The 27,829-nt window shown below is 47.6% G+C and overlaps 1 protein-coding gene across 9 annotated transcripts; it reads left to right on the top strand.

The window, feature by feature from the left end:
• Positions 1-88: 88 nt before the first annotated feature.
• Positions 89-27,829, top strand: ZNF605 (zinc finger protein 605). Of its 9 annotated transcripts, none has more exons than XM_032603504.1 (8): positions 217-348; positions 1,004-1,152; positions 4,605-4,734; positions 6,271-6,333; positions 6,741-6,908; positions 11,285-11,405; positions 11,636-11,728; positions 15,140-20,212. In XM_032603504.1, the coding sequence occupies exons 5-8, from the start codon at positions 6,894-6,896 to the stop codon at positions 16,933-16,935; spliced, it is 2,025 nt and encodes a 674-aa protein (XP_032459395.1). In that variant the 5' UTR covers positions 217-348; positions 1,004-1,152; positions 4,605-4,734; positions 6,271-6,333; positions 6,741-6,893; the 3' UTR covers positions 16,936-20,212. The 9 variants fall into 9 exon arrangements, with proteins under 9 accessions (XP_032459394.1, XP_032459398.1, XP_032459389.1 ...); XM_032603502.1 differs by lacking the exon at positions 1,004-1,152 and adding an exon at positions 4,405-4,504 and having other exon boundaries at positions 307-348; XM_032603507.1 differs by lacking the exons at positions 217-348; positions 1,004-1,152; positions 15,140-20,212 and adding exons at positions 91-151; positions 26,902-27,829.

The raw sequence follows: 27,829 nt of genomic DNA, 5'->3' as shown, positions 1-27,829 counted from the left end.
CAGCAAACCTCACCCCTGTCCATCAGGGAGGCGTGCCGCGGAGCCCTCTGGGAAATGTAGTTCTAAGGCGAACGGGGCTCCGGGAAATGTAGTTCTGCGCGGACACTCCCGCGGCCCGGCCGTGTCCGCCTCGGCGCCGTGGGCCAAAGGGGTAAGGGTGTGGGGGGCGGGGACGGGACGGAGGGGCTGCGGGCTGGCGGTGGCCTCAGCGTCCGACCGGGGCCGCGGTGACCCCGGCGCGGACCGGCTCGGGGCTAAGCCGGCGTGCGCACGAACCGGCTCCCGAAGCCGGGTGCGGGGAAGGCGCGAGAGGACGGCCCTGCCGCGCAGGCGCCGATTCCGGTCCAGGTCGGGGGGCGCTGTGGGGGAGGGTCGTGGGGCGGCAGAGGGGAGGGGCCGCGGGGGCCGCGGGGCGGCCGGGCAGCGGGGAGGCGGGAGGGAGGGAGGGCGACGGTGGGGAAACGCCTGGGGGACAGGGGTCTGGAGGGGCGGGTGTGAGCGGCAGTGATGTGGGAAGCAGGAGGGAGATTTGGGGGGCAGGGCAGGGCCTCCCTTGGTGGTGGGAGAGGAGGAGCTGTGCGGGGAGACGGTGGGGCTGATGAAGCTGGGGACACTTGGCGGGCGAGGTAGTGGAATGTCTGTGGAAATCAGTAATTCGGGGCCAGGGAGGGGTGAGTGGTTGTGAAGCCGGCGGAGGGAATTAAGTGGATGGGAGGGGCCTTTGGGGGGACCTTAGCCTCGGGGGCTGGAGGCAGCAGGCCCTGGGGGTGAGGGAGCCCGGAGGCTCCCCTCGGGAGTGAGTGGAGGGCTGTGCGGGGACGGCGTGTGCCCTGGGGATGTGGGTTCGGGTCTGTGTGCAGCAGTAGTTAAGGCTCTAGCCATCCACGATTTGCGTGCTTTTGGCTTGGCGACTGGGCGCGAAGGGATGAACGACGAGGCTCTGTGGGCGCGTGGGGGGCATGTAGAGGGCCCAGAGTGGTTGCACTGAGGAATTCGTCGGCAGGAGGGGCCGCTGGTTGCTGCAGTGTTGGACTGTACCTGAGCCGTGTGCTCCTGGGAAGATCCACCCCCCGCTCGGGTTCCGGGAAACAGCTGGCTGCAAAGAACCCCCTTCCCACATGATGCCCTTGTTTACCTGTGACAAGGCCGTAGGTAAATATGACGCAGCCCCTCTCATCTTTTGCCTCATCAATGATTAGCTGAACTGTTTGTTCTCACTGATGAGAACGCTTAGAAACCAAATTTGGTTCAGCTTCTCTCCTTCCTGCAGTTCCCTGAACTCTGGGCGGTAGGCTTGAGCAGCTTGTAGCCCGCCACTGCACCCAGAACTGGCCGACCTCCGGTGAGAAGTCCTCTCGTCTGCTGTCTGGTCCCCCGCCCTTTGATCCAGCTTCCCCACACTCTGAAGAGATGCTGTGCGTCTTAGGGCCCTAGCGTCCTTCCTCTTCCAGCATCCCTCCGCCCCACCCAAGAATAAATCCTCGGAGTAAAACATTTCTTTGCTACGTCTATGTTTGGTTTGACTTGACAGTTCGATGGTAGCTTTTTCGGTGGAGGGCAGTGACCGGGGCAGCCCGTGTTTGGGGATCTTGTGGCTGAGGCATCAGGTCGGAGACCACGTGTCAGTGGCAGGGGTCTGCACACAGGTTGACGAGTGGCCTGTTGGGGGCTGTGAGGGGGAAGTGGGGGTGGTAATTGGCGCCGTTGGAGGGGCCGGGGGTGTTTGTGAGGAGCTGGGGGCCCTCGCAGGGTGATGAGCTCTGGGGGCGTCTGAGTGGTGGGTGAGCATGGTGTGGACTGGAGAGTGGGTATCTGGAGGTGAGTGGCTGGCAGCCCTGTGTGATGAGGGCCTGGTTTAGGGGGCGGGTGGTGGCGGGCTCTGTGAAGGTGAGTGGGTGGGCATCGCGAGAGGGAGGGGTTGGAGTTCTCTGGGGGTCCTTTGGGACTCAGCATTTGGGGTTCCACTGACTCAGTGTCTAGTCAGTGGATAGACCGTGGAGGTTATCAAGTGGGGTTTGGAGGAGCCAGTGATGGGGTTTCTTGGCCTTGGCATTGAGAAGCCTGTGGAGGTCAGACGGCTCTGGGGTCGTGATCAACCAGGTGGTCCGTAAGGCGGCCTGTGGCTGGTGCGCAGGGCTGAGTGACGGAGAGCTCGCTGTGACCGGGAGTCAGGGGTTCTGTGGGCGTCTGATGGTGGGTTGGCTGTGGAGAGACTTTGGGGTTCTTTGATTCACACACTTCTGTGGATTGGTTTTGTCACTGGTGGTTGGTGATGGGGGGAGCTTGCTAGAGGAGCCGATGGGGACTCACAGTGTGTGTAATTGACGGCCCAGACCCCCTGGGGGGGCATTGGGCACATGGGCTTTATGGAGTCAATGGTTGTGTGTCCTGGAGACTCATGTGTCCAGTGATCTGGGGGCTGCGGGTTCTCGGGGGGTCAGTCAGTGTGATTGAGGTGGTCTTTGGAACCGCATTTGAGGGGCTTCGGGTGTTGGTGATTGCGGGGCCTTTAAGGGTGGTGTTTTGGGGTTTGGGTGAGTCCTTCGTTGGCTCAGGCAAGACAACGTGGTGACTTCCGTTCAGTAACCGTGTTGTCCTTTGTTCTTTGGCCCCTCTCACCCGGCGTGTACACGGCTGTGTTGGTCAGTGATGGCTCCTTTTACTTGAATATTGCCTTGTTAAAAAGTACTCAGAGGGCTTCCCTGGTGGCGCAGTGGTTGGGAGTCCGCCTGCTGATGCAGGGGACACCGGTTCGTGCCCCGGTCTGGGAAGATCCCGCGTGCCGCGGAGCGGCTGGACCCGTGAGCCATGGCCGCTGAGCCTGCGCGTCCGGAGCTCTGCTCCGCAATGGGAGAGGCCACAACAGTGAGAGGCCCGCGTACCGCAAAAAAAAAAAAAAAAAAAAAAAAAAGTACTCAGAGACCCCACCGGCTAGGAGTCCCCCCCCCTTGCTCCAGCCCTTTGTGTCGATGCTCGTTGCTGGGCATGGCTGGCCTGTAGCCTTCAGGGTCCGGCCCCACCTCCTCAGAGCTCGGCTCAAAGTCATCTGCAAGGAGTGCCCTCCACCCACCCACTCTGGCGCATCTGAAGTTTCTTCTGCGCGCTCTCACAGTCTGAAATTATTTTACTTACTTGTGTGTCTGTTTCCCATCCTAGAGGGCAGGGACTGTCTGTCCTGTTTAGTGATCTCTCCCACGTGCCTGGAACAGGACCTGGTAGTAAGAGGCCTTCAGCAAATCGCTGCTTTCCTGGCCCGTAAACGAGACTGGGAGTGTGTGTCTAGGTCTGCATTAGTGTGTGAGTGGGCTCTGACGTGGATGTGAGAGCACAGTGCAGGAGTATGTTGGGGTCCTGGGGGAGGAACCAGGGTGACTGTTCGGGGTGTTAGTACAGTTGGCACGTCCCCTTTTCCAGAGGAGAAGCTACAGAAGGTCTCCTGTGCATCAACCCAAAAGGGGTCCAGACAAGATAGAAGCTTCCAGGGCAGGTGGGCCTGTGTCTCAGGGGGCCTCAGGTTTGGAAAGCAGTGACTCTGGGCTCTCTTTTCACTGGACCTCCTAGACCATCGGGACCTGCCCGTGCCCAGGAGCTCCAGGGAGCTCCCTGTGCATCTCGGGAAGAGGCGCTTCTCCTTCGGGTGTTGCTCTCTGCTCTCCCAGGACGTTTTTCGTGAGACACCTGTTCTCATGCACCACACTCTTCACTCTGGTCTCAGGAGAGTCCGGTTTCACTCAGGGAATCTGACCTTTGTGTCTGCTGCCCCCCACGCGTGGGCAGAACGCATGCCATCCTTCTCCATTCCCACTTGTAGAGTTCTTCCTGCCCTGGACACCCTCGCTCTGCCCTCTGCCACTGTTTCACGTCAAATTTCAAAATCCAGCCTGTCTGTCCAGCTGGGCTGGTTCTTGACTCTCCAAAGGATCCTCAGCACCTGGGGAGCATTGGGACCTGCCCTCCCTCCCTGGCCTGTGTCCTCCCTCGATTCGTTAAGAGGGAGATGGTTAAGGCCCTCGAGAGACGGTGCCAGGAGCTGGTCCATGGTCCGCCTGGCGTTGAGTAGCATTCCTGGGTTTCCTTTCCTCTTTCCCTTGCTGACTGAGGGTGTGGGGCTCCCGAGAGGGTGGTCTGATTCCAGCCCTCAGCCCAGCTCTAGGGGTGGGCAGGAAGGGCCTCAAAGGGGCCAATGTCCTCTCCATTCTTGTTAGCTGCCCGGGAGCAAAACCTGGCAGTCTGCTAACACCAGGGCGTAACTTGCTTCCCTCATTTGTGGAGGACGAGTCCACCCATCTCTCTTTGTTCCACTGGGACCCTGAGGATACCTCCCTCCGCTCCCCCCATTCTTTGTTAGAACAAGGGGCTCCTGCTCTAGATCTCCTGTAGCTATTACGTTCTCTCCTTGCTCAGCTTACTTTGCGGAAAGGTGCCCACTGGCCATCCACCATGTCGGCCTTCCTCTCAGCCTGTCCGCCTGTGGGGACCAAGCCGGGAGAACAAGTTGCCACGGGTGTGGACCGCAGCGCTAGGCATCTTGGGTGGGAGGTGGAGTTTGTCCCTCGGGCCCCCAAGGCTTACCGATAACTGTATTTTTGGATATTTCCTTTCAGGTGTACCCTCATAAAGGAAGTCACATCCCTGTGTGACCCTGCTGTGAGCCCGTGGAGTCCTTGACCCTGATCCGGTACCCGGCTGGTGTAAGTGCCTGGTTCACTCCACAGCGGTGGAGACATTGAAAGTGTAAGTATCTGTGTGCATGAAGGCGTCATGTTTTTTGTGACTGTGCTGATCTTAACTATTGGTCCATCTGTTCTGATAATTCTGCCTCAGGTGATCTCTGTAATACAGTTTGTGATCTTTTAAAAAGTTTTTAAAGTAGTGGTTGTACTCATTTATTTGGTTATTTGGCTCGTTGAGGAAATAATTTCAACCAGCCTCTGCCAATCCAGAAGACTTTTCCACAAAAGCAGAAGAGAAAGAATAGGTGGTGGTTGTTTCTTAATTTTTTTTTTAATTAAAATTTTTTTTTGGCTGCATGCGTGGCATGCAGGTTCTTAGTTCCCTGACCAGGGATCGAACCCGTGCCCCCTGCAGTGAAAGCATGGAGTCTTAACCACTGGACTACCAGGGAAGTCCCTTAGAATAGTTTTATTATTGAATAAAAATTGAACCAGAATTTGATGCCCACCTCAGGCAGTCTGCTAAAGACATTGCGAGAGACAGGAAGAGATCATGCCCTTTTCTGTAGCTGGGCAGGTACAAGCCGTTGTACACACGGTCTCAAGATAAGTGATCATTTGTCACATGTAGTCCATCCTAACCTTGCCTGGTAGTGGGGGTGGCTACTGTGTTGGCTACTTGCCTTCATCCAAAGGAAAAATACACTTGTCGTACCTTTATGATGGGGGGTAATTTTACAATTTGGAACCAGGTGCCAAAGTCAGGCTGGCTAGGCTCCTGTCCTCCCAGAGACCCAGAGAGAGGGGTGTACCTTCCTGGATGATTTCGGAGACGGCTCCCATGTCCTTAAGAAAGGCATTCTTGAGTTGTTAAACTTAGTTTTAGGAAAGATTAACCTACATCCCAAAGGGGCAGAGAAAGACTTTGTAATTTTCTACAGTAAATATTCTTTGAATAAGGTTCTGGGGAGTCTTTTTCTTTTTAATTTGTATTTGCCCTCACAGGCTCTGAGCTGTATCCCCTAGAGGTGTTATCTGCTTTCCTACTCTGATAATTGCATTAGGAAAGGGCTGAGGCCAGGCCTTCGAAGTAAAGGGAAGGGAAGGGGCCCCAGGGCCAGCAGTGTGGACCTTAGAGCCACTGGATAGCCCCGTACCCACCACTTGTCTGAGCAGTTCCTCCAATCAGGGATCAGAGACCCTTAGGAAGAAGAAGGTGTGGAGCAGTTTCCTTGGGGTCCATGGGGCGGTGGGAGACAAGTGCCTGAAGGCAGCTGGGCCCTTGCCGTTTCTGTGATTCCTAAACTCAGCAGGGATTTTTGAGCTGCCTTCTACCGTGGCCTAGGCTGTTCTGCTGATTTCCGAGGGAAGGGAAGGCAGTATTTGCGCCAATGTGAGCTGAGAAAGAAAGAACTGAAAAGATTTCCTTAGGCCTCTCTTCTCACTGCGTCTGCTCTGGGCTGTAGCGCGGCCAGCTCAGCCAGAAACCCACACCCGAGCGTCAGCTTCACCGCGGCCTCCATCTCCCCCGGGGTCTCTCCTCTTCTTTTGGCCATTTCTTTTAGTTCCTCTGATCTATGCTTTCCTTTTGCTCCAGGGCTGATTTTGGAGTAGAGAGCCAGCACCCCAGGCCATTGCCCGTTCCCTGTCCTGCCTAGAAGTGAGTGGCATTTTATCCTGTAGTACCTGTGCCCGTGGTTTCATCTAAGTGCCCCCGGGAAAAAGTGCTGCAGGGGGAGTGAGCCAAGACTGTATTTCCAGACTTTGTTGCTGTCTCTGCAGAGTGCTTTGAGGTGGTGGGGCTCCCCTGGGGTCTTTGGTTGAACCAGTGAGGCAGGTGGCTCCCGTCGGGCATTCCCAGGTGGGAGCCAGGCTGCAGAGCCCCGTGTGTGGTGCAGGCCTGGCCTGGCTGCGGTCGGCTCGGCTGACACACGCCAGTAGCTCACTTTCTATCCTGTTTCTCAGTGCTAGCACATAGCCTGTCTGAGTTCCCAGCTATAGAGAACCAAGATTGAGGTCCCCAAATGAATTACATCATCTAAAATAAAATTCCCACTGCACCTCCAGGCCATGGCCCTCAGGAGCACGAAAACTCATGTGAAATAAGAAAGAAGAGGCCTCAGGACTCGGGGTGCATTCCCAGTCCACAGACCTTTGACCAGAGGCCTTCTTCCAGAGCATCAGGACAGAGCAGAGCAGATTTCCCAGGACCGGGGGAGAATGGTCAAGTCACAGGTGAGTTATTTGTCCTCTAGCGGTTTTATCTGTGCGTGTGATGAGGCTCACAGACAACTCTACAACTAACAGGAAAGGGCTAAATACATTTCAATTGTAACCGGAGAAAATCTAACCTTGGGAAGGAAGATGTCAAAAGAAGTACAAGGTGGATCACAGAATCATACAAAAGTCTTCAAGTTGGGGCACAGATATAAGAGAATTAAGGCCCTGCACTGTTGGAGTTGAGCCGCAAGCTTCCTCACATGTTCCCAGAAGCCGCCACAGAAAGAGAAACGGGAAGAGTTGCGTGGTTTCCTCTGTCAAAAAGCAGACCATTTGCTCGGTGGGAGCAAACATCTCCTGATGGTTTCCTGTAAAGAAAGCGTTTTACTAGCTGCTGTTGTAGATGACGTGGGAGATGACATCCTGTAACGGATGAACACATTTCTGAGGCTGCTCCTCGCAGGTCCTCGGTGGGTGCGGGTGTAAAGAGCACAGCGATGGGCAGCAGGCCTGGGTCCATGTCCCACCTGAGCTCTGGGTTTAGGGAAGAAACCTGAATCATCCGGCACAACTGATTGTTACAAAACCTTCAAACGGCCCCATATGTATTCCCTCAGTTGGAATTTCGATGCATTTTAGGTAGAACTGTTTTTGCTTCTGCTGTACAGGAGGGTATCTGCCTTCAGTTCCTTTTCCTGACCTTTTTTTTGATGTATAGTTGATTTACAATGTTGTGTTAGTTTCTGCTGTACAGCAAAGTGGTTCAGTTGTATATATAAATATACATACATTGTTTTTCATATTCTTTTCCATTACGGTTTATCCCAGGAGATTAGATAGTTCCCTGTGCTCTACGGTAGGGCCTTGTTGTTTATCCATTCGAGATATAATAGTTTGCATCTGCTAGTCCCAACCTCCTAATTCATCCCTCCCCCCACCGCCCCGACTTTATTGACTCAAGATACGACTGCGGTGTCCCTTCACTTTTCTTCTTCTTCTTTTTTTTTTTTTTAAATTAATTAATTTTTTGGCTGCATTGGGTCTTCGTTGCTGCGTGCGGGCTTTCTCTAGTTGCAGTGAGCAGGGTCTACTCTTCGTTGCGGTGCATGGGCCTCTCATTGCGGTGGCTTCTCTTGTTGCAGAGCACGGGCTCTAGGCACACCAGCTTCAGTAGTTGTGGCACATGGGCTCAGTAGTTGCGGCTCACAGGCTCTAGAGCACAGGCTCAGTAGTTGTGGTGCAAGGGCTTAGCTGCTCCGCAGCATGCGGGATCTTCCCGGACCAGGGCTCAAACCCGTGTCCCCTGCATTGGCAGGCAGATTCTTAGCCACTGCGCCACCAGGGTAATCCCTCCCTTCACCTTTCAAAACAATTCCCATCCACCTAGCTGACCTCCTCCCTCTTTTCCTTCCTCTGTTCCTTTCTTTCTTTTAAAAATCCTATTGTTTACAGCAGCACTGTAGCTTTTCCTCTTCGCTGCTGTGTTCTGTGCCAGGAGCTCAGCAGAGCTGAGAGGGCTGAGCTGCCAGGTGTCAGAGTAGCTGGTGACGGCGCAGCCAGGGTGACAGTAGCCGAGAGTGATGGCACGAGTGAGAGCCGGATGCCGCAGAAGGCGCCGACTCCCCATTACCTTTTCCTGAGGAGTGAACAGCGCCCTGGCCACGTGTCAGGTGTGTCAACACAGGTGTTCGCTGCCCAGGGAGCCCCGAACAAAAGGCTCCGGCAGATTTGTGGACTTGGGGGCCAGGAGGAGGGGAAGAGGGGCAGGGAGTGGAAAGTACAGGGTACTGGGTCAGAGTGCAGACAGTGTCTTCAGGTGCCCCCTCTCACAAGGGGGTCTTAGAGAGGCACCTGAGAAAGGCTTCTGCCAAAGGCCTCAGGCGGAGACGCAGGGCACACGAGATCCTCACCGGCCCCTTGGAGGCCATGGCACGCAGGCTGCGCCCCAGTTCTGGGGGCAGGGGTAGGGACAGTGTCCCCCAGGAGCCCTGCGGGGTAACCCTTTGGGCCTGCCTGTGTTTGGACCTGAAGGTTCACATGTAGGTTTTTAACCAGGAGCCAGACTCGTCAGCCCATCCACTTGATTTTTCAGGACCTGAGTGAGAAACAGGCAACCCCATCATGGACCTGAACAGGTCGGACCTAGAGGGGCCGAGACAGGAACCAGGGAGTTCATCCGGGGCAGCCTCTCAGCCTGCATGTGGTCTCAGCTGTTTCCCAATCAAGAAGGCATGTGTCAGCCCATCAGGAGGCTTCTCAAGTGGCCGTGTGAACCTTTGTGACCTGGCACAAGGCAGTGGTCCGCATAGCACAGCTCTGGCAGCAGGCGGAGGCTGGCCTGAACGCCTGCCAGGGCTGAGACATCGGGGTCACATGGCTGGGCGTGCACACCAGAAGCACAGTCCCAGAGCCTCGAGGCAGCACGTGCTTTCATCAGGCAGTTAGGCTAACGGCCCCAGCGTGGCTTTCCGTCGCCCAGTCTGATTACTTTACTTCAGTCCTTGGCTTCCGAGGGGCTGCCTGGGGCGCTGAGTTCCAGGCCATTTGGTTTGTCCGGGCCCTGCCACCTCATGGGGTGCAGACAGCATCGGGCTGTTGCGTGGGAAGCATGGGGGCTGAGGCGCCCTGTGCTGCTGGCCGGCAGCCCCGTCGAGAAGGCAGGCGTCAGTCTACACGCAGAGCGGTCACGGGCACGGGGAGAAGCACAGCGAGTCATTTTCTTTTGTTTCTTGTGTTTTTTCCAGGCGGAAGGAAAGTTTTCAGGAGTAGGTCTAAAACACAAAGGTCGTTAATGTCTTTCTCCCTCCCCTGTGCCTCCCCTGGTGCTGGGCTTTATTTTCCTTTCTCTCTGGTCATCATCGCTGTGTCCCATTTAGTAATCAAAACTTTAAAAGAAATCATCTCCGTTTTCATCCAGACCCTTTGTCTGGAAAGACACGTTGTCCCTATACAGAGGGACAGATATTTTTACATAATTTAACCAGAGAGATAGAGTGCATTTAAGAATTGCTTAGCAGAAACTCCTGAGGTTTTAAAAGATTTGAAAGTGGATGTACAGGATCTGGCAGTCACTGAGTCTTCAGGACGGGGTCGTAGGGGTGGAGGCTCCCACGGGGTCTTCCGCAGAACATGACGGGTCAGTGACTGTGAGGGGAGGGCTGTGACTGGGGGCAGCCTGGCCGAGCCCCGGCACCGTGCAAAGGGCCGCTCCCTTCTGAGCTCTGTGCTCCAGGCTGGGGTCGCCATGAGCCTTCCTGTCAGCCCCTTAAGCCTGTCCTCAAACTGTCCATTAAAACGCTCACTCAGCCCCTCTGCAAATACGGGACTATTATCAGATGGCGTGAATTCGAACAGGAAGTAAATGTGGTCAGGTAAGGCCTGGAGAGTGTGACCCGTGCCTGGGGAGCCCATGAGGATGGCCAGACCAGACCCCAAGAAAGTGTCAGGGTCCAGTGAAACCCTCTGGTTGGGACCAGAGGACCAGTGAGGTCCACGTGTTGAGAGCATCGTGGCCCGCTGGCACGGGAGCCTGTCCCTGGGCAGTGTTTTGGGTCTCGCCCAGCGTCTGGAAGGCAGGACAGCTTTCTGTGCTGTTTCGGCACCTTCTGACGACACGGCAGCACACGTACGTGGGCCCAGCCTGGGACAGTATCGGTCTCTGTGGTGTCTTGTCCTTTGCCCAGATACCAGTGGCACCTTCTTTGAGAAACACTGCTTATTAAAGACAGCCTATTCCAGCTTCTTATTCTATGGATAGATGGGTGGGTAGGTGAGTGAATTCATAATGATGAATATTTTAATAACATCTTTGTTTTCCTCTCAAAGTATAATGCACGACTAGGATATTATATTACTTACCCCTTGCTATGTAACAAATTACCCCAAATCTCAGTGGCTGAAAACACAAACATGTATCTCAGTTTCTGTGAGTTAGGGGTCTGACAGCTGCTCACCCATTTGGTTCTGGTGGAGGGTCTCATGCGGCCCCACCATCAGGATGTTGAGAAGGGCTGTGGTCATCTCACGGGGCGGTAGGGAGGTGACCCCCTCCAAGCTCGCTCACGTGGGTGTTGGCAGGCCTCGGGTCTTTGCCACGTGGGCTTGTGCACAGGGCTGCCTCGCCATGTGGCCCAGGGAGAGCAGGAGAGGGTTCGCAACGTGGAAGTCACATTCTCTTACACCTGATCCAGCACTTCTACCCTGTTCCATTCAGTGGAAGTGAGTCAATAAGTCCAGCCCATAGTCAGGATGGTGGGGATTAAACGAAAGCATGAACCCCAGGAGTTGGAGACCATGGGGCCAACTCGGAGGCCACCTGTCACTGTAGAGAAGAAAGCCTGTATTCAACAAAGAGAATGACTTCCGGTTTAACAGGCACTATGCTTTCTTAGATATCGTTTGAGGATGTGGCTGTGGACTTCACGGTGGAGGAGTGGCAGCTACTTAATCCTACTCAGAAGACCTTGTACAGGGATGTGACGCTGGAGAACTGTAGCAACCTAGTCTTCTTGGGTAAGAACATTCTTGTGTGATGCAGGGCGCACCCAGCAACTGTGGGACCCCTAAGATATTACGGATTTCGGGCTTAAGTTTCAGATGCCGAAGGATTTTTTGATTACTACACCCAGTTGAAAGGTTTTTATTTGCTTGTTTTGTTTTTTAGCCTCTGTAGTGAAATCTTCTTTATATTTAAGAGTCCCTCAGCCCAAGCAGTTGGGACTCTCTGTGTTTCCAATTGACAGGTTATCAAATGATCAAACCTGAGGCGATTATCAAACTGGAGCAAGAAGAGCCGTGGATATTAGGTGAAGAAACCCTAAGTCAGAACTTTCCAGGTGAGAAATAATCAGGTATATGGCAGATAGTGAAAGTTAGGTCTCGGGTTTTGATGACAGGCTGGTACTTTTGAAATGTTATCTGTAAAACCGTGTTTAAAGTTCCTCCGTCCTTAGAGTTGACTCAGGACTAGTGACACAGGTCCTTCCTGACTTTTCATGTGCTCTCCATCCTGGTCTCCGTGTCAGGATGCGTCCCCTTTGACGGAGCTGGTGATGAAGTGTGCCCTGTCTTCCGTACCCGGCAGCACAGTCATTTAGGACCTGCCTTCTTGGATACGCCCCTTTTGCTAGCTTCCCCAGTCCCACCTGTACATGTGGGCTTCCTTCCTCCTCTTTAAGAATTCATAGTTTTTTCCTGTTTGAGGTGACACTGATTGCCTTTGAGTTTCCTTTATTAATTTTCTTTTCTCTGCCTAATTGGTCAGATTTCTATTTCAAACCCACATAGAGCAGAAGGTGAGTCCATGGATACAGGAGAAAAGTCTAACGCCTTAAGCACTCTTCTGGCCTCCCTGCAGATAAGAACTTCAGGGTCAGTGTCCAGGGCTTCTTTCTGGTGACTTTGGTATTCAGCTTATAAAGCTTCTCATTTATCCCTTCAAATAGTCTGCTGGGTTTAAGACCTGCTCTGTGATACTTTAACGCCATTTGTGTTGAAGACCCTCACGGTGTGGCAGCATCTTATCTGCAGTTTTTCCTGTGCCCAGAGGTCCTGGTTGACTCCACTCAAAGTAGTTCTTTCCTCGTGTCTTTCACGTTTGTTTCTCTGCATGCGGGCCTTTGGTTGTCCTACACTTTCCCATTTAGACACCCTCCCCTTCTTCACTTTAAGCTCTTTTTCCACCTCCAGGGAGTGTTCCCTGACTCCCAGCCTTTTCTGAAATCTCTACCCACTGAGCAGTATTGTAGGAACTCGGGTGTGATCACACATTATCTGTAATTCCTTAACCGATTAGGTCTTAAGGTTTTTTCCTACATAGAAAGATGGTGAGTAACTTACTCTTCTCTGTTCTGTATGGAATTTATGCTGTGTAATTACTAAATACTTCATTAATTGGTTGTTGTGAGGCCAGGTATGGCAGGAGCTTTCTTATTTATCAAATATTTCTTTAGTGCAAAGGTTTTCGTCTAAGTAAGTGTTTCAGCATACCTTAGGAAATACTTCAAATTACAGATGTCTAGGCACCATTCACGCGGATTATTAGGACTGGGTATGTGTAGTTTAGAAAAGCTGTCAAGATAGACTTTATGTTCCCCCATTAATTTAGAACCACTGCTATTTTGTGGAATGAGAGGAGTTGAGATAAAATATGAGTCATGAAATAACCTTGCAGGACCAGAGAATTTTAATTTAGAAGAAAATATAAAACTAATTCAGTGTTTGAACATGAAGCATTTGTGTCAAAATGCAAAGTTAATTCTCAAGATTAACTGTATAGAAAGGAATTGCTTTAGAAGTTTTATGACAAGTGAGGAGTATTTATCCTACATGTATTGAGGGCTGGTTATGCGCTATGTAGTGGGGGTACCTCAGTGAAAAATACAAACCTGTTCCCTGCCCTCAGGGTTTACATTCTAGTGCGAGAGAGAGAAGCAAGGTGATTACCTATTTGATACATGCTATGAAGGGAATAAACAGGGTGTTTGTTAGTGTGCCCTTAAAATAATGTGAGCCAGGAATGCTGGAAGCTGGGCAGGGAGAGCACATGCAAAGGGCCTACAGCAGGAAAAGGCCTTTGGGGTTTGGGATGGGGAGGAGCCCAGTGTTGTGAGAGGGAGTGGGGGCTGGAAGGAGCCAGCACATGGGGGTGCAGGAGCCATGATAAACGTCTGGGTTTATCAAAGGTTTCTAAGCAAAGGGTTAAAAGGCCTGAGTACATTTTCTAAATGTTACGTGTTGCTGTGTGGAGACTAGAGTTGGGAGGGAGCAAGCCTAGAAGTGGGAATATCAATTGAAAATAGGGTGAAATTAAGGCAGAAAGGACAGGAGTGTAATGGAAACAGAGACGGGGAAACACATGTGTACCGCACCTGAGGTGGCACCAGTGAAACCCGGTCCACGTGTTTGCCAAAGTGACAAGACTTTTTTTTAATTTCTTAAAGATTTTTTGGTACAGTTTAACTTCAATATTGTTTTATATCATTTAACTTATTAATTTGGATATATATCTTAATCTTATTTCCTGATTTGATTTGAATTAAAATTTGTAATTTTTCTTTAACATTTCCTGAAACAATCTTTTGTAAACTGTTCAGGTGGATCTCACACTTCTGTGTCTACAGACGACTTTGTTTTTAACCCCCTAACTTCTCTCTCTAGTCTTTAAAATACCCACGAATAGCATTATCATCCACACTCACTGAAGCTCGGATCGTTGAATCCTTTGTTCTCCTCCGTATTGGGCTCTAGTTGGTTCTTCCTCTGAAATTCTGGTATGTCTGAGAGTTAGATGTGGCTTTTTTTCCCAAAAAAAATATTATCCTGCAGAAAAGGAGTGATAGCCTTACATCTGAGATCTTGCCATATCTTTCATCTTGGGAGTATTACCTCACAATTCCTAGTAAAGAATATCGTGAACTAAACATAAATAAATGGTCATATTGTGGAGATCACAAATAATTGTACTTACAGGGTAAAAAAAAAAAATCTGTCCTAATGTTATGCAAAGAATACTTGTGGTTTAGAATAATTTCCATCATATACAGATGCAATAAATAGATGATTGATTCAACTAAAGTGTCAAAAACCTAAATACAAGTGTTGATGTTGAGCTCTGGAGAACTCTTGGATAATTCCAAAAAGTAACTCTCATGATGGTAAAATTACTGATATCAGTGATTTGGGTGAGGATCTTGAATGAGAATGTTTTTTTAATGTACCAATAGTACAGCAAACTGACATACCTCACCTTTCAGACATGAAGTTGATATCCTGCATTTGCTGCGCATCACATTCAGTGTTTCTTCCTGCCTGACGTTCAGCACTGTGTACTAATCTTGCTCTTCTGTGTACTGTGATTCTCAGCCTTCTCTGATGGGGGTACTTACCTGCCTTCCTCCCTGATTTCTGCTACTCACAGCGTCTGGGCACACAGTAGATGATCAGTAGGTTATTGTGGAGTGAGTGCTTAACCACCCCCAGAAATTGCTTGTCTCTTTTACCTCATCATGATCACTTGAGTATATTTCATCTTTCCTTATTTGAAACTTGTGTTTATAAACATTTGTAATTTCAAAATCTGTTTTCATTTCTATTAAAATTCTCAATGCCTAATAAGTAGACATTGTATTTGGGAGAATTTTTTTTTTTTTATGGACTGGGATCTTAGGCTCCATTTCAGAAGACTTATTCAATAAGCATAATCATTGGGGAAATTTACACAGTATGGTTCATTTTTTCCTTTTTAGAAGAAGTCTGGCTAGATAATAATCTCAAAATGTGGCACCAGGATAATCAAGACAAGCTTAAAAGTATGGAGAGAGGCCATGAATATGACGTCTTTGGGAAAATGTTTCATTCAGGCATTAACTTTGATCATTTAGGAATGAGATCCCATAAATGTGGCACAGGTGAAAAAAGTTTGAAACATCCTTTTGATTTTCTTATTCCAAAACGTAACTGTGAAAGAAAAAAACTTGATGAGCTTAATAAGAAATTACTTTTCTGTATCAAGCCTGACAAAACCTGTGGTGGAATAAAATACTCTGATTGCAGTAAATGTAGAAAAGTCAGCAGTAAAGAGCCAGGGCTCATTACAAACCAAATAGCACATACAGGAGTCTGTTTATGCATAGAATGTGGTAAGGTTTTTAACAAAAAGTCACAGCTCAGTATACATCAGAGAACTCATACAGGAGAGAAGCCCTACGGATGCCATGACTGTGGGAAAGCCTTCTCCCAGAAGTCATTACTCACTATTCATCAAAGGACTCATTCAGGAGAAAAACCATATGGGTGTGGTGAATGTCAAAAAGCTTTCAGCAGGAAGTCACTGCTCGTTTTACATCAGAGAACTCATACGGGAGAGAAGCCCTATGGCTGCAGTGACTGTGGGAAGTCCTTTAGTAGGAAGTCACAGCTTCAAAGGCATCAGAGAACCCACACAGTAGAGAAGCCCTATGGCTGCAATGACTGTGGGAAGGCCTTCTCCCAGAAAATAAGGCTCATTACACATCAGAGGACACACACAGGGGAGAAGCCCTACAAATGTAGTGATTGCGGAAAAGCCTTCTTTTGGAAGTCACAGCTTATTACTCATCAGAGGGTTCATACAGGGAAGAAACCGTATGCATGTAGTGAGTGTAAAAAAGCCTTCAGCAGGAACTCACTCCTCATTAGGCATCAGAGGATCCACACAGGAGAGAAGCCCTATGAATGCAGTGAATGTGGTGAAGCCTTCATCAGAAAACCGCAACTTGTCAAACATCAAATGACTCACACAGGAGAGAAGAACTATCAGTGCAGGAACTGTGAAGAAGCCTTCTTTAAGAAGTCAGAACTAATTAGACATCAGAAAGCTCATTTAGGAGAAAAACCCTATGGATGTGTTGAATGTGGAAAAACCTTCTTTGGGAAGTCACAGCTCCTGACACATCAGAGAACTCACACCGGAGAGAAACCTTATGAATGCGGTGCCTGTGGGAAAGCCTTCACCCAAAAGTCCAGCCTGGTATCTCATCAGAGGACACACACAGGGGAGAAACCCTATGAGTGCAGCGAGTGTGGGAAAGCCTTCAGTGAGAAGTCAAGCCTCATTCACCATCAGAGAACCCACACTGGAGAGAAACCCTTCGAATGTAGTGAGTGTAGGAAAGCTTTTGCCTGGAAGCCACAGCTTCTTAGGCATCAGAGAATTCATACAGGGGAGAAACCCTATGAATGCAGTGAGTGTGGGAAGGCATTTGTTCAGAAAGTACAGCTCATTAAGCATCAGAGAAATCATACAGGAGAGAAGACCTATGGATGCAGTGATTGTACAAAAGCTTTCTTTGAGAAGGCGCAGCTCATTATACATCAGAGGATTCATACAGGAGAGAGACCCTATAAATGTGGGGAATGTGGGAAATCTTTCACTAGAAAGTCGCACCTTATGAGGCATCAGAGGATCCATACAGGAGATAAATGCTATAGATGCAGTGAATGTGGGACAGCCTTCCACAGGAAGGCACAGCTCCTGATACATCAGAGAAGTCATATGCTGTAGACACAGGGCGAGTGCGGTGAGTATGGGGAGTCTGCCATCAGGTGTCAGGCCCCTCACACTCCAAGGACATGTACAGGAGAGAAACCCTGTCACTGCAGTGACTGTCTCACCATACAGAATTCAGAAAGAGAACTTTTTTTAAGTAGGCAATATAGGAAAGCCTTCTCCCAGAAAACAAAACTTATTACATATTGATGGTTCCTCAGTGTGGAAGTCTTATCAGTACTGTGATAAGTACAGACTTTTCAGTCAAAAGTGACAGCCTGTTAAATACTTAGAAGACCTAAACAGGAGAAAAACTCAATTGTTATAACAAGTAAGTGAAAGATTTCACCGGGAAAGGGTAACTCAGAGTACACTAGAGCATACGTACACAAAGGAAATACTGAGTATTATATATTAGAGATCTCATGCAGAGGAGTAGTTGTAATAATTTGAAGAATTTGATAAGCATGATCCTATTAAAATAATTCTAAAAGGAAGATGTGTACATTGTATATAAATTATTATAAGAAAATAGGCATTTTAAAGTGGTAGCTGTGTTTTATGTGTGAAAACTTCTGCTTTCTGCTATGGTGCTATAGGAAGAACCAGATAAACTCTCCTGCCTTAAGCAGCTAGAAACCGTACCATTTATGAAATAGTGGTTTTTTAGACATATGTCAAACACAGGTTTGTGATCCCTGGCAGGAGGTGGACAAGGTGAGGAGAGCCCCACGACTGCCCAGCCTAGACCCTGGGGGCAGCATCCAGGCCGCAGGTCAGGGAGGGGAATTAACGTGGTCCTGCTGGACTGAAGAGAGTTGCCGAGTTGGCGTCTGGCGAGCCCTGGTGGCTAGAATTTGCAGGGAAAAGTGCTGGATAGGAAGGAGCTTCCCAGAGACGGCCTGCAGAAATCCGCAATGAGTCCCCCCTTGAGTCTGTGGGCTTTAGTGCTGATTCACACGTGTGTGGAAGGAAGCTGAGACCATGAGAGTGGCACTGGGGAGCAGTGAGCTGGGCGAGCCCTGGAGCTCAGCGCAGGCAGGGACAGTTCACATTCCCACCAGCCATACGAAAGCACGTGGGCATCAAGAGAGTTCCCAGAACAATATTGTCTTGGTGGGGAGGGTAACTAACCCTAGATTAAAAGCTACTCTACCCACAGTGACTGACGTCCAAACACTTACCTGGCATACCAAGGGGCAGGAACATATGACTTGTAACCAGGAGGAAAATCAGGCAGTAGAAAGAGAAAAGACTGAAGTGATTGGAATTAGTAGACAAGGATGTTCAAATAGCTATTGTAAGTATAAAGTAGAGGAAAACATGAATTTGACGACACATGAGTGGAAGATATATTTTTAAAAGCTCAAATGGAACTTCTCAGGATGAAAACAACATCTGTAAATTTTAAAAAAAACTGGATGGAATTAAGAACATATTAGACATAGAAGGAAAACAATCAATGAATTTGAACAGGAAGTATAAAAATTATCCAGGTGAATGTTACACACAGAGAGAAAAAGACTGGGGGGAAAGGAGAACAGGGAATTAGTTACTGTGGTGTAACATACATGGAATGGGAGGTCCAGAAATAGAGGAGGGAGAAAAAGGATTTGGATAAACGATGGCTGAAAAATATCCACATATGATGAAAAGTATAACTCGACATATTCAATAAGCTCAAAGGACCCAACACGTAAGAAACATAAAGATGCCAATGGACATCATCGTCAAATTGATGAAAACCGGTGTTAAAGAGAACGATTGTAAAATGTCTGGAGAAAAAGACACAACACGTTCACAGAACAAAGAGTAACAACATACTTCTGGTCAGAAACTATGCAAATTAAAAGACAGCAGAGTGACATCATTAAATTATGAAAGATATAAAAGAAACCCCTGCAACCTGGAGTTCGGTTGCCTGTCAAAAACATCTTCCAAAAGTGAAAGCAAAAAAGACTTCAAAGAAACAAAATCAGAGAGAGTTCCTGCCGTAAGGAAACACTGAAGAAAGTTTGGGGTCAGCAAGAAAAGAACACTCTGGAAATGGTGAATGTGTGGGTGAATATGAAAGATTTTTTTTTCTCATTTAAAAATCTTTCAAAAAGTTAATGGACTGCTTAAAACCAAAGTAATGACAACATACTTGGGGTTATGATCTATTTAGAAGTAAAGTGTATGACTACGATAGCACTTAAGTGTGGATCTGTAAAAAATAGTTGAACAGACCGTGTCGTCTGAGACAGGGGCTCGGGATGACTTGTGTTTGTAGCAACTGCACGATGGAAGCTGTCTGTGTTATGGATCTGTGCACGTCACCACACCCATTCTCCTTTTTCTGCTCTGCATGCCCAGAGGAAGTGCACAACTGCTTCCTAGGGTTTCTGCTCAGGTTCACACAGGGAGGTATGTGTCAGCCCTCCCTCCCTCCTGCTGGTCTACAGACACCCAGATGGCTGCAGCTCCCTGCTCGTCAGATGCAAGGGTGTTAACTGCTTCTGGGGGCTTCACCATCCCTCCTGGTTGGTTTTCTTAATTGTGAACACAAATCTGTAAATAGTCCCTTTATTAAATGTTCCTGAGTTAATAATTTGAGTGTAACATTTGTTTTCTGTGATGTGTTAAATGATGAACGTTTGACCAAATTTTGAGTATCCACGGGGCATAGACTGACATCTGTCAAGATTTCTCACACTCTGGGCTTCCCTGGTGGCGCAGTGGTTGAGAGTCTGCCTGCCGATGCAGGGGACACAGGTTCGTGCCCCGATCCGGGAAGATCCCACATGCCGCGGAGCGGCTGCGCCCAAGTGAGCCATGGCCGCTGAGCCTGCGCGTCCGGAGCCATTGCTCCGCAATGGGAGAGGCCACAACAGTGAGAGGCCCGCGTACCGCAAAAAAAAAAAGATTTTTCACACTCAACATCAGTGTTTTCTCTTTGTGTTTTAATAATTCAGTAGAAATTATAACAGAGTTCTTTGTGTTTTTTGTTTTGTTTTGCTGCAAACGTAAATGGCTCTGGAGATCATTACCATCTGCTCCATATGCCAGTGGTCTTGCGGTTATTACTAGACTTTCTTCACTGATAGAAACCGAAATGTTTATGAGGTCTTTATGCTGCCTCTGGGTTAGCTGAACGCCTTACAAGAAAGCGTTGTTATTTATGTTAAATGTGTACAGACAAGAAAAAGGTATCCCATTACTGAGTGAAGAAAGAAAGGAATGATGTACTGTACTTCCGTGTACTCTCAGTTTGAAAACTTGTGCTGCGCAATTAAAATACTCTTATTCACTATTCTGCTGTTTTTATTATAATTCACGTAATCTGTCACCCGTAGACAAGATTTCCCATCTCAGGAGTCAGAATCACCCCAGAGAAGCTCTTCAAAGCCTCCACACCAGTTCCCATCACAAACACCATGCCAAATTGAATATCAGCTTTTCTAAGATTAAAACAGAGGTGCTTCAGGTATAACCTCATGAAGCCTAATAAATTAGGTGGAAGTAGACTGTTAGAGAGGCCCGGTGTGGAGCACACTCCCCTGTCATTTATCAGACATCCCCTCTCCCCCAGTCTTTCTCTCCTGCTGACATGCAAACCTCATTTGAAGGGAAATAATTGCCGTCAGGCTACACAGCGGTATTTTCTCTAACAGTTGGATTTGCATTTCAATCTGCATTTTGAAGAAGCTCTTCCTGCAGGTTTTCCGTTTCATATAACTCCAGGAGGTACTGTTCACAATGCAGATTGTGTTAATAAACTTGTATATCACTCTGGTCCTGTCTTTATGGAAATAGCTAGTGAATGAAATAAATCTTTTGAGGTTTGGGCATAATTGGAAAAGAGCATTGTGAGTTACCTGTAATAGTTTCTCTGTGTTCTGTTTATGATGTAAAGTGGCTTCCACCATCGGAATTCTCCCCTGGCCCCTTATTTGCCACATGGTGAAGGGAAAAGCCATCCTCACTCTGATTATCTTAGAAAATTTCATTTGTCTCCTGATGTCTGTCTGCAACTTAGAAGCAGGCAATGTAACATGTCATGATCAGCTCAAAAGAATGAAATTTAACTAAGTTAAAGTAAGCTTTTCTTCCACAGAGCACAGGTCCTTCCCAACACCACACACCCCATCGCCACCTCAACTCACCTTAGTAGTGGATTTGTTCTGGGGCCAACTCTGCAGATTTAGTGATACCATGTATTCTGTATTTTCTTTGTGGGCTCTTTACAGCTTGTTTCACAGTTATTACACAATTCATCTGGGTAGTCTTGACAGCTTGTCATTGAGACTCTTATTTTCAGAATGCTAAGATGAAATAAACCAGGAACACCAAATTTATTTAATACCTAAATCATTTTATTAGGTATTTAACAATACCTAAGTCATTATATTTAGGTATTTAACAATACCTAAATCGTTAAAGGAGCCCAGCAAAGAGAATGTAACTATGAAGCAGTCACTGGTGAAATGAGAGAAACACAGGTGACATTTGTAATTTGAAGTTCTCAAAGCACTAGAGTCGTTAAAATCATTCATTAAAAAACACATCAAGCTCAGACTCACAAAAAGCTGGGGGAAGGGGATTAACCCCTAATCCTCTGAGGTTTAAAAGAGTAGGATACTCATAGCTGTACCAAGAGCATAACTTTCAAGAAAAACAGAGATGAGACACAGAGTCTAAGACGGTTTACCCACACCTGCCCTGCACCTTCTGAAGAGGAGGGTCTGGGCAGGGCCGTAGACAGTTCATGTTGGAAACTCCCATCAGACACCAAATCCACGTCCCCACGAAACACAGGGGCAGTGCTGCCAGAGCGGACACAGCCAGGCCTCGATCCCACACCCCACGTCCGGGCTGTCCCTGTGAGAGACAACAGTCCTCGGCTCCTGTCCTGCCTCGATGGGCCACTAGCGTCAATCAGGTCCCGTCTTTGACTCATGCCTGAGTGTGGGTGTTAAGTCTCACGAGTTCGCCTTGTTGAGAGGCTTCCCGATGGAAGGAATGAGAAGTCCCCGGGCGTGGTCAGTGCAGTGCTCGTGGCAGGCGAGCTCTGTGCCTGGCACTTCCCGTGTTTCTTACTGTTTGCTTGCTTAGTGTTTAGCTCCACGCTCACGCTAAGCTACTTTGGTACCAGGGTCCCACCAGGTGGCAGGGCTGGGTTTGAACCCCTCTATCTCCCTAGAAATGAAGTGCTCTTTGTTACACTGCTGTTAATTATGCTGTTCTCATCACTGTATAAATCAGCTAATTTCTTTAGATATCTCAAGATCCTTACCGGCATTTGTCACAAACTAAAGCTGGAAAGACTGGGGGTCTGAAAGAATTAGGATCACAAAAGGCATACCTCATTTGCATTATTAGCCATTTTACTATTGCATAGGTTTTGACAAATTAAACTTTTTTGAGCTCCAGTTTCCAATCTGTACAACTAAAATGGGGTTATGTGGTCTTGCGGTGTCTGGCCAGTCCATTCATCCTGTGCTGGGGGCCGGAATCCTGCCCCCCCCCACTGCAAGTGCACTGCTCTGGCCTGCCTGACCGCGGCCATATTCTGTCCTGTCGGCCAGTGACGGCCCAGGTTTTGGGCATGTGAGTCAAGAAGTTGTATTTACCAAGACCCTATAAACGGGTGCCGAGTGGTGGCCTCCCTTGGAGCGTGGAGCTGCTCTGTGCATCCTCTCTACCTGGAGAACCCGATCTTCAGCCGGGGTGGAGGGTTCTAGACTTAAAATGAAGCAGAGACATGACTAGGAAGGTCCCAGTGATGTCATCTGAGGTCTGGACCCACTCGTCCCTGAGGTATCTACACTCTCAAATTCTCTGTCTCCTAATCTTCTACTTTAGTTGCATTCTGTCTCTTGCAATCAAAAGAGTTTTGACTAAAGTAGGTATTACACCTGCCTTAGCTATTTGCAAGGTTCTTCATAAGATCAAAGTAAGAAATAAATAATGCGTAGGCCTCTTTTTATTCATTTTTAAACACTGTGCTAATATGCATATAACATAAAATATACCACCCTATCTATCTTAAGTGTACACTCCAGTGTGTTAAATATATTCATGATATTGTGAATATATTACCATCGTCCATCTCAATAGCTCTCTTCATCTTGCAACACTAAAATTCTGTACCCATTAAACTCCCCGAAGCCCCTCCACCAGCCTCTGGTTACCAGCTTTCTACTTTCTGTCTGTACCTCATACAAGTGGGATCCTACAGTATCTGTCCTTATGTGACTGGCTTATTTCACTGAGCATAATGTCCTCAAGGTTTATCCATGTTGTAGCAGGTGTCAGAATTTCCTTCCTTTTAAGGCTGAATAACATTCCATTGTATATATACATCACATTTTGCTTATCCTTTCATCCATTGATGGACACTTGGGCTGTTTTCCACATTTTAGCTGTTGTGAATGATGTCACTGTGAACATGGGTGTACAAACGTCTCTTCGAGACCCTGCTTTTAATTATTTAGTTATTCCCAGAAGTGGAATTACGGGATCATGTGGTAATTCTGTTTTAAATTTTTTGAATACATAGGCCTCTCATAATTCTGAAATACACGTTCTCTGCCTTTCCCAAGCTGCAAATCTTTCTGTCACTGGTAACAACATTCCTCCAGTCTCCCATTCTAGAAATCTCAGCCTTTTCCTTATTCTTGTTCCCTGATGTATAGTCTGGAACCAAGTCCTGTTCTTGTTTCAGTACATCATGTTTAATTTCATGTGCATTCCCTCTCCCACTCCCTCTAATAATTCACTCGTGTACAGTTGCTGTCACCTAAGGAACAGGGCTAACAGAGGGTGGTGGTTCAGATGGCGGGTCTGCCTGGGCTCAGGTCCTGGCCACGTCACTCAACATATAACCTCAGACATGCATTCTCAGCTCCTCGGTTTCCTAACACATGATGATCATAATAGTACATGCTATGATTGTTAGGAGGGCTGAATGCAATAGGAAGTGGAAAGCCTTGTATGTAGTGAGGGCCCAATAAGTACTGTTATTAATGAGCCTTATTGCTACTGCCCGTTTCCCCTAGTCCTGAATGTGAGTCAGAAGGGCCTCTTAGGGCCATCCAGTTTAATCTTGCTGTTATGTAGGTGGGAAACAGAGGTGGTAACAGATGTCACTGGGGAGCCAGGACGTGAACCTTGCGTCCCAGTGCCCGCCTGTGCTCTGCCGTGTCCCCCACATGGACCTTTCAGTTGCGCCTCTAGAATCATACCTGGTCTTCATTCCCAACTTTTAGTAGCTTAATGTAATTTGCTTTCTACTATGATCTGAATATTTGGGTTTCCCCCAAATTCATATGTTGAAATCCTAAACCCCAAGGTGAAGGCATTAGGAGCTGGGGCTTTGGAGGTGTTTAGGTCATGAGGGTGGAGCCCTCCTGATTGGAACCAGTGCCCTCATAAAAGACCCGAGAAAGCTAGCTCATCTCTTCCCCCAGGTGAGGGTACACGAGAAGTCAGCGACCTGCGGGGGGGGGGGGGGGGGGCGGCTCTCAGCAGAACCCGACCACGCTGGCACTCTGGTCTTCGACTTCCAGCCTCCAGAACTGTCAGCAATAACTCCTGCTGTTTATAAGCCATGCAGTCTTGGTGTTACAGAAGCCTGAATGGAGTAAGACCATCCAGACTGCCGCTCTGCTGTCTACTCAGCCACAGCTGGCATAGACTTTTCCCAGCCAGGTTACTGTCGGTATTAATCTCCTGCTCAGACAGTCCCCAGTGCCCCTACTTGCAAATCTGCTCTCTTCTAATTTAAACCTTTCCCAGCTTTCAAGTCCCACCTTAGGGCCATTCCCTGGGAATCTCTCCCTCCCTTCTCAGCCCTTAGTGATCTCTGACTGAGGCTCCACATCAGACTCTCACACCTGGGGCAGTTTTTTTCTCTCCTAGTTTCCCATCTGGTGTGTTTATCTGCAGTGGGGATGTAAGCCTGGTCCCGGCCACAGCCTTTCCTTTGGGGTCCTCCACGCCTGTTAACTTGTTTCCTCCCTTTTAACCCTCCTGCTTTAGGACAATAAACAGCAGTCATTTGGTTCATCCCCGTAGGCCGTTATGTGGGTGCATTTTTCAAAGCTTTGGTAAATGTAATTAGAAGTTTCAAATAATATTAAAAGCTAGTGAGTTTTATTATGGTGGTAGGTATGCAATCACGCATTTGTCAAAATGTACACACGTTGATATAAAAAGAGCAACTTTTAGTTTATATAAATTATATCTCAATAAATCTTTACTTAGAAAATACCTAGTGGTTTTCCTATCATTTGAAGTGTGGTTAGCCAACTGTACCAGTGCAGTGGATGTAATATGATTTCAACTGCTTGTCCCAGAGGAGTGTGATTAAAGGCAATTACTTTCTTTTTTGTATGTGTCTATTTTCTACATGATGAACCATGATCACATCTTGTTATAATTTGAAAAACAATCATTTTGTTAACAATTAAATAATTCTCCTTGTTCTTAATCACTGGAAAACAAAAGTGCTCAATGAAAAGGCGCAATTAGAACAAACGAATTCACTCACACTTACCCCAAAAGGAGCAGCCAGGGCCAAGGAGAGCGTTGAACAGAAGCTGGAGTCCTGGGGCTAGTAGGTGAGGCCACACGGGGACAGTAAGGTGCTGATTCAGGCTCCGGAAGAAACGGAGAGACAGGAACTAGTGGTGGAAGGGAAGGCTGAAGCTACTAGTAGTGGGTGTTGAAGATTTTGCCCACAGGCTTTGAAATATTTTAAAACAGCACATTAGGGCTTCCCTGGTGGCGCAGTGGTTGAGAGTCCGCCTGCCGATGCAGGGGACGCGGGTTCGTGCCCCGGTCCAGGAAGATCCCACATGCCGCGGAGCGGCTGGACCCGTAAGCCGTGGCTGCTGAGCCTGCGCGTCCGGAGCCTGTGCCCCGCAACGGGAGAGGCCACAGCAGTGAGAGGCCCGCATAGCGCAAAAAAAAAAAAAAAAAACAGCACATTAATTAAATTAGCTAAATGAGAAGAACAGAGAGAAAAATCACTGATATAGAAAAAATAAACATATAATAGAGATTATCAACAAAATTATTAACAGATTCTTTGAAAATGCCGATTAAATGATGAATCTCTCAAAAAGGTTGAGAAAAATAAAAAGTAAACAGCATCTAATGAAAAAAGAGTTTTGAAAAATTATTAGAGGAAACTATAAAATATGAAAATTTAGATCAAATACTTTTTTCAGAAAATATAGAGAAGAGACCAAACTCACTTTGAACATCAATAAAGAAATCCAAAATAACTTTAGCAAACTGAGTCTAGCGATATATTAAAAACAACAGTGACAAGTAAGTTCACACTAGGATTGAAACAGTTAACTTTGGAAAAATCTATTACTACTAATTAACACATTCAGATGAATAGATTTAAAGATAAGAAATAGAAGAAGTATGTGATAAAATTCAATTCCAATTCTTTCTTTAGGAAAAAAAAATGCTTGGGATAGAAAGGAGCTCCCTAAATCTGCTCCCAATCTGGCGTTTGGTGCTCATCAGATGTCAAACTCAGTGAAGAAACCTAACCTATTTAAAATCCCTTTAGTTAAAAAATTTAAACAAGACAAGAACTATCACCGCAGCTTTAAGTTTTTATGTTTGTCAAACGTACGCATGCTGTTATGCACTGAATGTCTATGGCCCCCACCACCCAAATTCATGTGTTGAAGCCCTAAGCCCCAAAGCGGTGGTATTTGAGGCAGGGCCTTTGGAGGTAAGGTGGTATGAAATCAAGAAGGTGGGGCCCTCATGATGGGATTTGTGCCCTTCTAAGAAGAGGCACCGGAGGGCTTGAGCTCTCTCTCTGCCCCGTGAGGACACAGTGAGAAGGCAGCCATCTGCCGACCAGGACCCAACCGCCCTGGCTGGAACCCTGATCTGAGACTCCGAGCCTCCAGAACAGTGGGAAGATCAGTTTTCTTGTCTAAGCACTCATTCTATGGCATTTTGTTACAGCAGCCCAAGCTGACAAAGACACATCATGCACTTGGTTTACGGAGGAGATCACCACGTCAGTTATGGGACAACGTGCTTTACCTCCGCTGTCCATCCTGCTTCTGTGATGAGGCACCAGCCGTAGGTTTGTTGTCAGGGTGAGGGGTTGGCTTCCACAAGTGCAGTCTTCCCACGTCCTCGTGCTTCCAAAGTAGTACCTTGTCACTGTGGTCAGGGCAATATTCAGCATTGATACACTGTGATTCTGTAAGCACATTTTCTTATGAGTTTGAATGCATTGCTCCATGATCTTGCTTCCAGCAGGAAGCTTTTCTGATTCATAATCGCTTGTATGTGACCTTTTTCTTCCTGCAAGCCCATTAGATTTTGATTTTGTGCCCAGTGTTCTGGTTTTTCTCAATGATATGCATTTGTTTTGACCAACTTTTTTCTTTTTTGGGGAAAAAAACCCATTTTGTTTGGAAATAATTTCAAACTTACAGAAAAGTTGTAGGAGTGAGAACAGTACATAGAGCATCTGAATATCCTTTACCCAGATTCACCTATTGTAAACAATTCACCCCCACTTTTGCATTATTGTGTTATGTATTCTCTGTCTCTCTCCCATATGTGTATGCGTGTGTGATGTTATTTGAGAATTGCATATATGTACCTTTACCCTTAAATACTTCAATGTGTATTTCCTAAGAAAAGGATATTTTCTTACATAACCCCCTTACAGTTATCAACTTTTAATAGTGATACAATTCTGTTAATCTATTGTCCATGTTCAAATTTCGTCAAATGACCCAATAACAAACAAAAATATGTACACAGAGATAAATCTAGATATATCTTATTGGTTCTGTTTCTCTGTTTCTCTAATACTCAACCCAGTTTAAAAATGGGCAAGAGACCTGAACAGACACATCACCAAAGATGATACAGA

Source organism: Phocoena sinus, chromosome 14 (assembly GCF_008692025.1).
Source record: "Phocoena sinus isolate mPhoSin1 chromosome 14, mPhoSin1.pri, whole genome shotgun sequence".
NCBI classification, from domain to species: domain Eukaryota; kingdom Metazoa; phylum Chordata; class Mammalia; order Artiodactyla; family Phocoenidae; genus Phocoena; species Phocoena sinus.
The sequence above is the reverse complement of the archived record's forward strand: the minus strand, read 5'-3'. Positions and strand labels throughout refer to the sequence as shown.

Excerpts from the sequence above, each read along its gene's own strand:
- ZNF605 (XM_032603503.1), top strand. Across the intron at positions 11,406-11,635 it reads TAGCAACCTAGTCTTCTTGG|GTTATCAAATGATCAAACCT; the intron begins GTAAGAACATTC and ends TCCAATTGACAG. Across the intron at positions 11,729-15,139 it reads CCTAAGTCAGAACTTTCCAG|AAGAAGTCTGGCTAGATAAT; the intron begins GTGAGAAATAAT and ends TTTCCTTTTTAG.